This window comes from Xyrauchen texanus, chromosome 14 (genome assembly GCF_025860055.1).
Source record: "Xyrauchen texanus isolate HMW12.3.18 chromosome 14, RBS_HiC_50CHRs, whole genome shotgun sequence".
NCBI lineage: Eukaryota > Metazoa > Chordata > Actinopteri > Cypriniformes > Catostomidae > Xyrauchen > Xyrauchen texanus.
Genome location: NC_068289.1, coordinates 5,533,232 through 5,542,762, shown reverse-complemented (window position 1 = coordinate 5,542,762; position 9,531 = coordinate 5,533,232). Strand labels below are relative to the sequence as shown.

At 37.0% G+C, this 9,531-nt stretch overlaps 1 protein-coding gene across 1 annotated transcript; it reads right to left on the bottom strand.

Annotated features, from left to right (window-relative positions):
* Positions 1 to 1,755: 1,755 nt before the first annotated feature.
* acod1 (aconitate decarboxylase 1) lies at positions 1,756 to 7,787 on the bottom strand. The gene is made up of 5 exons (XM_052141741.1): positions 7,721 to 7,787; positions 7,358 to 7,519; positions 7,126 to 7,215; positions 6,073 to 6,272; positions 1,756 to 3,400 (listed from the first exon to the last, which is right to left on the bottom strand). Exons 1-5 carry the CDS (start codon positions 7,733 to 7,735, stop codon positions 2,431 to 2,433), a joined length of 1,437 nt encoding a protein of 478 aa, XP_051997701.1. The 5' UTR covers positions 7,736 to 7,787; the 3' UTR covers positions 1,756 to 2,430.
* Positions 7,788 to 9,531: the final 1,744 nt, after the last annotated feature.

Below are 9,531 nucleotides of genomic sequence, written 5' to 3'. Positions count from 1 at the left end.
TTCCTATTTGTAGTGGAGATGAGTGGTACCCGGTGGGGTCTTCTGCTGTTGTAGCCCAACCGCCTCAAGGTTGTGCGTGTTGTGGCTTCACAAATGCTTTGCTGCATACCTCGGTTGTAACGAGTGGTTATTTCAGGCAAAGTTGCTCTTATGTCAGCTTGAATCAGTCGGCCCATTCTTCTCTGACCTCTAGCATCAACATTTTCATAAAACATAAAAGGCATTTTTGCCCACAGGACTGCCGCATACTGGATGTTTTTCCCTTTTCACACCATTCTTTGTAAACCCTAGAAATGTTTGTGCATGAAAATCCCAGTAACTGAGCGGAATGTGAAATACTCAGACCGGCCCGTCTGGCACCAACAACCATGCCACGCTCAAAATTGCTTAAATCACCTTTCTTTCCCATTCTGACATTCAGTTTGGAGTTCAGGAGATTGTCTTGACCACACCCCTAAATGCATTGAAGCAACTGCCATGTGATTGGTTGATTAGATAATTGCATTAATGAGAAATTGAACAGGTGTTCCTAATAATCCTTTAGGTGAGTGTATGTGGAAGCCAATGATACAATGATTTCCTTCTTGGAAATCAGATGCCTAAACCTAGCCCTACAATATGCAACCAAACTGAAAACAAATATAGAAAAGCAGCCTATCCAGCAGTTTTCTCAACTCAGCGTTTAATACTATATGAAAGAAAACCAAGTCATATTTGGCCTATGTATATAAACTCATCTGGAGAATCTGAAAATGGATTTAAACCTGGATCAGAAACATTTTTGCTAAATCCCCCCATTGGATCATAAAAAGCCCAAAATCCATCTGGATTTAATGAGAAACCAACAAACAGAAACTCATTCAAATGAGTATTACCAACACTTCATGGATATAAGAGCAGTGTTCCCACAACATATACTAATATACTGTACACACATGGATCCTAGTCTGGAAATCAAGTGGCAGCAGCCTTTGCAACAAGTCAACTGTGTCAAGGTATACGTATCCCTAACCAAAGTTCATAAAGAGGCAAATGCTTTATTACTAGCACTGAAGTCTATAACAACCAATCACCCAACAATCGTGAAGATTTTAAACAAATTGTCATCTCTGGAATCAAAGAAGTTTAATAATATTTTCTGCTGGGTACCTGGCCACTCCGGAGTCTCTGGTTATGAACAAGGAGATAGAGCTGCCAAAGAAGCATTATCCTCAGAACCAGTAAAATGCTCTATTCCATTCACATACCTAAAACCAACATTAAACGCATACACTAAAAACAAATGGCAGTCGGACTGGGATCAGTGTTTAAACAACAAATTATGGGAAATAAATCCTGTTGTTGGGACAAGACACATATTCCCTTTAATAATCATTGGGATCAAGTCACTTACACTCGATGCCGGATAGGACACTCAATGCTCACATACCAATTCTTACCCCTCTTGTCAGAACCAACAACACATTAAACATGTCTTACTGGACTGTAACGCTTCTACACACTTGAGGAACCTGTATCATTCTATTGACACTTTTGAAAAGGTTTTTAACCATACTTGGTTAAACTTGGTAACTTAATCCAAATTAAGTTAAGGAAAACACACTTTTTAGTTGTACTGTTGAAAAAAACTAAATTGGCTCTCACCATGAATATAGCCATAGAAGCTGGCATGGCGTTAAAAAGGAAAGGAAGGCAGCATTCATTCATTTAGCTATGTAACATTTATTGAAAATACACATTATTATTAGTCTTCTGTTATTAAAAAGTATTATAAAAATGCGATTTGAACACGCTGGAGTAGAACACAAAAAAAAAGGCACAAAATGAAATAAAAACTGAAGAGAAAGCGATCTGAATCCTTTCGATCAAAATGTGTGAGAATGAAAACGTCTTTTTTGTCTGTGGTCCCCACTCTCTTTTCTCTTCTCTAATTTCAATTGCATGTGCCAAAAGAACTTCCTCTCCATTGGGGGCAAAAACTACTTCTGGAAAAAAAAAAGAGCACTATTATGAAATTCTGTGCATTTGAAAAAAAAAACTCGATGTTGCCCAAATCGACTAGTCAGGATGTGCTCAAAATGTAGTGTTTTTCTCTGTTCTCACATGAGTCACATCCCAAATGTACAGACAGGGTTCAAAATGAACACCCGCAAAGCTGACCGGTAACTTTATTAGTAATTAGTACATGGTGCTTTTACCTCATCTGAATTTCTCCATTCATCTTCAGAAGTTTAGCTACAAAGCCTGGCCTTAAGATGTCAAAACGAAAATATGAGGAATACAATTATGATAGGTTGATTAGGATAGAATAACATTTTCATGATAAGTCATGTTTCAAAAACATATGTGTATTTTAGTTCAAAGTTTATAATTATATATATCTACATTTATAAAAGAATTACATAGCTCTGTCAGACGTTACAATATAATTCAAGCCGAAACTGAGTAGTAGCGCTCATCTGTGAGCAACATTTCCTTATTAAGATGCATATTTGACCAAAGCGTTGAGCAGTCTTGGTTTGTGTCCAGACTGTCTACAATATAAATAATACCCTCCACTACATCCGGGGTTAGCACAGTTGATGCATTCGCCTTGAACTTCTGCACCAGATCCTCATGACTAAGTGGTTTCCTCCAGTGACCGTAAAATGTGTTGCAGCGTGCAGTGAACATTTCCCCCTGTGTCGTCTCCACAGCAATTTCACAATACATCTTTTCAAAGTTCGAGTGATTGTCTTGTGGATTTTCCAAATGTACTTTGAGAAGCATCTCTTTAAGAGCACTCCTGTTCATCTGACTTTTGCTGAAAGATTCAACGGTGACCTCACCATCAAGCAGAGCAGTGCAGCAGTTGAACTGGAAAGAGTGTCTGGCCTGGTGCTCGGTAACTGGAACAGGACAGTCTACATATCTGGATAAGGGCACTCTCAGTGTAATTTTCTTAATCTGATTGAGATTGGCATTTGGGTATTTGTCTAGAAATTTCGATCTTGCTTCCATTGCTGCATCTGCTACCCAGTGCATCCCAAGGTGGGCAGGGAAGCGCTTCTGTGCAATGTTCTGATCTTCCAACGCCCACCTGTAATAAGAAGTAGGGGTGACCTCAGCCAGCTGGTGAGGGACATAATCTGAATAAAAGGCCCCGAAGCCTGATTCCAGATCTAGAATTTGTGTATTGCCCACAAGACCAAGGAGAGCAAGTTCAGAGGCTTCCAGACCCCCCTGTGCTGCGTTGCCCATGTGTAGTGGCTTGGTTTGAGTAGCAGCATTTGCCATGGGAGCTCCAGCAGATGAACAGGCTATTGCCAGAGCTGCTATGCTCTGGGATGGAGAGAGGCCTAAGAGTTTAGCCGTAGCAGCCGCGCTGCCCATAACCCCAACAACTGCAGGTGGGTGAAATCTGAGTAAGGATAAATATAAAAATGAATATATCATTGTGCATCTTGATTATCAGACATACTATTCCATGCAATCATATTCTAGTTTGTCCTGAGGTTACTTCTGAAAAGCTGACCTTTGATAATCCTTCAGAGTGTCTTAAAGGAATAGTTCACCCGAAAACTTTAATTCTCTCCTCATTTACTCACCTTTATGCCATTCCAAATTCATAAGACTTTCTTTCTTGTGTGAAACACAAACAAAGATATTTTTGAAGGATGTATGATGTGTTTTTGTCCATAAACTATCCGTCAATGGGGTCCAAAATATTTAAGCTCCAATAAGGCAACATAAAAGTAATCAATATGACTCGAGTGGTTTCATACTTGTCTTCTGAAGCAATGCGATCGCTTTGAGTGAGAAAAAGTTAAATAATTAAATAATTTTTCACATGGGCAGGGTTACGATTTCTAAGGGGCCCAAGCAACCCTCCAGCATTACATAAAATTGATTTTATGTCATAATTTTTATATAATTTTCTACCAGCCATTGTAGTCAAGTACATTCAAATTATGAATGACATAAAAATCTAGATAAAGATAACAAATGCATGTTCCAATAAAATGAACACAAAGAAAAATCTTATTTAATTTATAATATAATAACTATCATTTATATGCACCATACAGTAATAAAAAAAGCAATATTTACCTAATATATTTTTTTAATGAATACAGTGTGCAAAAACTACAACTTCACTCACTTATAGCCTATTTTGGAACCCAGATTCATATTTTTTTTATTATAGTTCAGTAACTATTTTTTATACAATAGTGTAATATTTCTGTCATATTCACCTTCACCAGGAGCTTTTATTTTGACGAACGTTGTTCGTGCACTGCAGTGTCTTTCAAACTCTATTTTACAGTTTACAATATTCCTCCTGACAAATCTGGTGAAATGCTGTCCCCTCCCACATTTCTGTGATACTGTGTGGAGTTTTTAGATTTTAATAATTACAGGTTCAAATGTATAGAATTGCTCGAATAGGTGAACCTGCAGCACTTTGCCTTCACAATACATGAGAACCGCTCAGAGACTGAAAACAGCATCCCCGCGCATGAACACAAAACAATGCTGACTACCACCCCTGGAGTTGCGAGTTCGAATCCAGGGGTGCTGAGTGACTCCAGCCAGGTCTCCTAAGCAACTAAATTGGCCCGGTTGCTAGGGAGAGTAGAGTAACATGGAGTAACCTCCTTGTGGTCACTATAATGTGGTTCGCTCTCAGTGGGGCATGTGGTGAGCTGTGCATGGATGCCACAGAAAATAGCGTGAAGCCTCTGTGGTAACGCGCTCAACAAACCACATGAGAAGATGGGCGGATTGACGGTCTCAGACGCGGAGGCAACTGAGATTCATCCTCAGCCACCCGGATTGAGGCGAGTCACTACACCACCATGAGGACTTAGAGCAAATTGGGAATTGGGCATTCCAAATTGGGGAGAAAATAATAATAAAAAAAGAGTTGAGGATTGAGATTTCTTGGCCCCCAAAAGGTTGATGGTAAACACAAGAAAATGAAAATGCAACATCTGATTGATGTGACGTATGAGACCAGGATTGAGTACCAGGCACCGTGTGTAGCGTCAAAGAATCACTGTCTTGAAGCCTGCACTGTTCAGGAAGATGTCAAGATTTATAGTGAATACAAACTTACATTTTGTGCCTTTTCTCATCCAAAGCAATCAAATAGCTTCAGAGGACATGGATCAAACCACTGGAGTCTTTTATGCTGCCTTTATGTCCTTTTTGGAGCTTGAACGTTTTGGACCCTATTGACTTTTCTTTTCTTTTGTGTTCCGAAAGTCAGAAAAGAATGTCATACGAGTGTGGGACAACAACAGGGTGAGTAAATGATGAGCGAATATTCATTTTGGGGTGAACTATCCCTTTAAATTCTCAAATTGACAGTCTTTTCTGTCAGATATTTGATACTTTTAAATCCGTGATGATATTCTGTCACGTGGTCTTAAAGGCCTTAATAATTCTGTTAACTTTTGTCCTTAATTATGCAATAATTGGCACTTCGTCATATGAAACTTTAGTACCACTTTATAATGTTTTCAATAAACAACACTTACAATTACTATTTCATGATGTATCCCAAAAAGTTATTTATTTAATGTACATTCAAACAGTTCTAAATTTCATGGTGCTTAGATTTGTAAATGTTAATACAGTATATATATATATATATTCATATTTGATGTGAATAAACTACAGATTTGTTAAGCAATATTAAACACTTGTTAATGATTCACTAATAAAAACTATCATGATGTGTTACTTTAAGTTGTTTCCATTATTCTGCAATTTTATTTTTTCTGACTAGTCCTCATGGACAACAGTTTGCATATGACATTTCTCTAAACTTATTGTTGCTAATATTTCTTTGTAAGTGTTTCAACCCCAAGATGCATATTTAAAATGTGTACTACAATAATTTGAAAGCCACAGCCACATAATCAGTTTGTGAATGTGTTCAACTTGTGAAAATACTTGATGAAACAAAACGGAAACATATGCTTTTATAGATCAACAAGTGAATCATTTTGGAGCCTCAGATTACTTACAGGACTATTCTATTTATTTATTATTTTTATATACATTTAATTTGAAAGGTATTCTTACCTTTTGGGAATGTTGTATGCCTCTTTGGAAAACATCAGGAGCCTCCCCTGAACCTCTATGCCCACATTGAAAGCCAGCAACAGCTCCAAGCCAGAGGGTTTAACAGGCATTGTTTCGGCTAATGCCAGGAGAGCTGGCAAAACAGCACCGGAGGGGTGAGTGGCTGGATGCCAGGTGTCGTCAAAGTCCATAGAGTGCACCTGATATTTCAAAACATTTCACAGGTTCAACATATTATTAAGTATCCTCTGCTGTCACTTCATCTGAGATAATGCATTCATTCTCTAGTAGGAGCAGTATTATTTTCTGCAAAGCTGCTTTGAGACGTTGTGTATTGTGAAACGCGCTATACAAATTTAAAGAAATGACTTGACATGACCTGTTGTTCACTAAGACTTATGGACTGCTTTTGACATTGGAAGTCTGATTAAATGTATTTACCACAAAATAAACTGGATGACTATTTGCTTTAAGTAAAAAACCTATTCAATCACATAACATTCATGTTCTTGGCAGAAGCGTTCAGATGCATTACATATAACATGAAACTGCTTTACTGTAAATGTACTAAGATTAGCTGAAGAAGTTGCAAAATAAGACATTATATGGTAACACTTTACAATAAGGTTCCATTGGTTAACAATATGCATTACATTTAATGAACTAAACCATTAACAATATCTTTTAAAGCATTTATTCATCTTTGTTAATGTTAGTTAAAAATTACAATTGTTCACTGTTAGTTCATGTTAGTTCATTGTGCATCAACTTATGCTAACATATAAAACTTTTGATTTAAAAATGCATTACTATATGTTGACATTATCATTGTTAACTAATGTTAACAAATGGAACCTTATTGTAAAGTGTTATCAATGGCATTAATGCAACTGGGGTGCTCATACATGAATCAGAGAAGTGGTATGCAATGTGGTCAGGAATGATAGTTTTTTATAATTTAAAAAGGTCTTTTTAAAGTAAACATTGAACCACATATTTGTAAAAAAAATCCCTCAGACATTTTATGATAAGAGGACATTTAAATTGACCTACTGCAACTCCGTGAACTAAGGCAGCATACTGCGGTGGAAGAGATGATCCTGGTCTTGCCCAGACTTTGCTGTTTTTCATTGCTTGCTGTCTCTAGTTTATAAATCAGCAAAGAAATACGCAAAACAATCAGACATAAATTAAGGACAACTGAATTATATCTGTCTTTGCATATAACCGATAGTTTAGACTAATTTCACAAGGATTATCAAACCTGTAGAATATCAGAACCTACTTGGCTGTACTGGAGAACAGTGTTAAAGACTGGCGTGCTGGTTCCAAGTAATCCCACTCCCAGTGTGTCCAGTATCATTCTCTTACTCCTCCTAATCACTTCATCTGTCAGATGAGATGTGCTCAAACATGACACTGCTGCCCCAAAACTTTCAGTAACACTCTGAGAAAAAGAGTAAAATAACATTTAACACAAATTGTACACAGGCCATTGACAGCATTAATCATTTTGGTATTAAAAGCTTGAATTCTAGGAAAATAAGTAAATAAAGAACAATAAAAGTAAAAGGCTTTATGAAATTTGTGTAAAATCATTTCAAAGTAGCACAGCGTAATTTAGTAGTCAGTATGTAGTAGTCATTACCTTTCTGAGCATCATGTGAGGTCTGGATCCTACTGTGACTTCAGGGTGTCAACTTGTTCGCCTTATATACTAATGTGCCTGAGCAGAAGCTGGCTTGGCAGATTTCCATTGTTACTTAACCACAACATCATGAAGCGCATGGTTTCACAATGTTGAACTACCCCATGGTATTAAATCTCAGTTCAAACTTTGCTTGGGGGGGTATTGATGCGTCTTCATGCTTTTGAAAAACATTTGAATTCCCACGAGAAAATTTGCATTTATATGACTTCGACTGGCACTTTTATATGCATTCCAGCTATTGTGAGTACAATATTGTGAGCATAAATATCATTTTATAAATGTATAAAAGACTACAGAGTTAAATTCCATTAAATGTGAGTGGTCTAATTGGATTGGAATGCTTTGGTGCACATTGTAACTCAACAGTTGGATTTTGTTGCATTTTTCCAATACCTTCCTAAAACATAGCAGTTGACAAAATATAGTAACAAATCTTTTTGAAGATTTGTAAACATAGAAATAGCATATTTCTTGTTGTTGTTGTTGTGATGTTTAGCCATATATAAATAGGCCAAACGTTGCTTAATTAAGCTGGAAGTCATGTCAAGTCTCTTAGTACATCTATACGCACACAGATTTTACATAAATCATTACATAAGGAAAATAAGGGGTGCAACTCCGGGGTCCGTTTCATAATGACCATCCCTGTACCACATTCCTTTCTAAGTCTTGGAATTGTGGGCCTCAAAAATAATGGCAATTCAGAACACACTATTTAAGTCATTTGTATTTGTGTTCAGAACAACCCCGCAGCTTGGCATCCATGATTGATGCCATTCTCCCTTTGAAGTGGCGTAGCCACAGGTGTGCCAGGGTGTGCAAATGCCACCCAAATCGTGAAATCTGACATATGGACATTTATAAACAAACATATAACATTACAGTTCAGATATTTGCAAACATACTATTCAAATATCACTATTATTTGGGAAAGCATATGCAACAAATATGAATAACTGCCATTTTGTAGCATTTTGGAATATGTTGCACGAATGTGACTTTTTAGTAAAAGGATCATTAAATAATCATATATAAACATATGTTATGCATATTGCCATATATCAGAATTCTGGATGGGTTAATAATGCAATACAGAAAGAATCGCTGTCTTCTCCCTCTTTGATACAGTATTTCTGCAAAAATAGGCACTGGCCCAATTAAGAATCTTTAGTGGCAATTTTAATTTGTAGTGGCTAAAGCACAGGGCTGTTAATCAGAAGGTCGCATGTTCGAACCCCACGGCCACCACCATTGTGTCCTTGAGCATGGCACTTAACTCCAGATTGCTCCGGGGGGATTGTTCATGTAATAATCGCACTGTAAGTCGCTTTGGATAAAAGCGTCTGCCAAATGCATAAAATGTATGTCAATGTAAAACTTTTTTCAAGAGAATACAAAATAATGTGCGAGAGAATGCAAAGTTTCTCAGTGGAATGCAAATGTTTGATAATTGTTTTCTATCTGGCTTTTTATCTTAGAACATTAAACACACACACAGGAAAATGATATTGGATAATAAATGTTATTGCATAAACAAAATGGAATTAGTATTATTTAGTGCAATAGATTTGAAAACAAAGGAACAGAAGACATCGTCATATCATATTTTATGAACTTTACCATGAATTTCTCACATGTTGTGTGTCTCCAACATTTGTGAAAACTGGAAAATTTGTTAGTCAGCGGTTCCTCGTAGGGTCAGAGAAATTCCAGGAAGCTGAGGTTAAAAAGTGACTTGAATGTGACCA

Bases quoted from the DNA above. Each gene is read 5' to 3' on its own strand.
- acod1 (XM_052141741.1), bottom strand. The intron at 7,216-7,357 runs GTAGGTTCTGAT...TTTATAAACTAG, and splicing joins CTGTTCTCCAGTACAGCCAA to AGACAGCAAGCAATGAAAAA. The intron at 3,401-6,072 runs GTAAGAATACCT...ATCCTTACTCAG, and splicing joins GCATACAACATTCCCAAAAG to ATTTCACCCACCTGCAGTTG.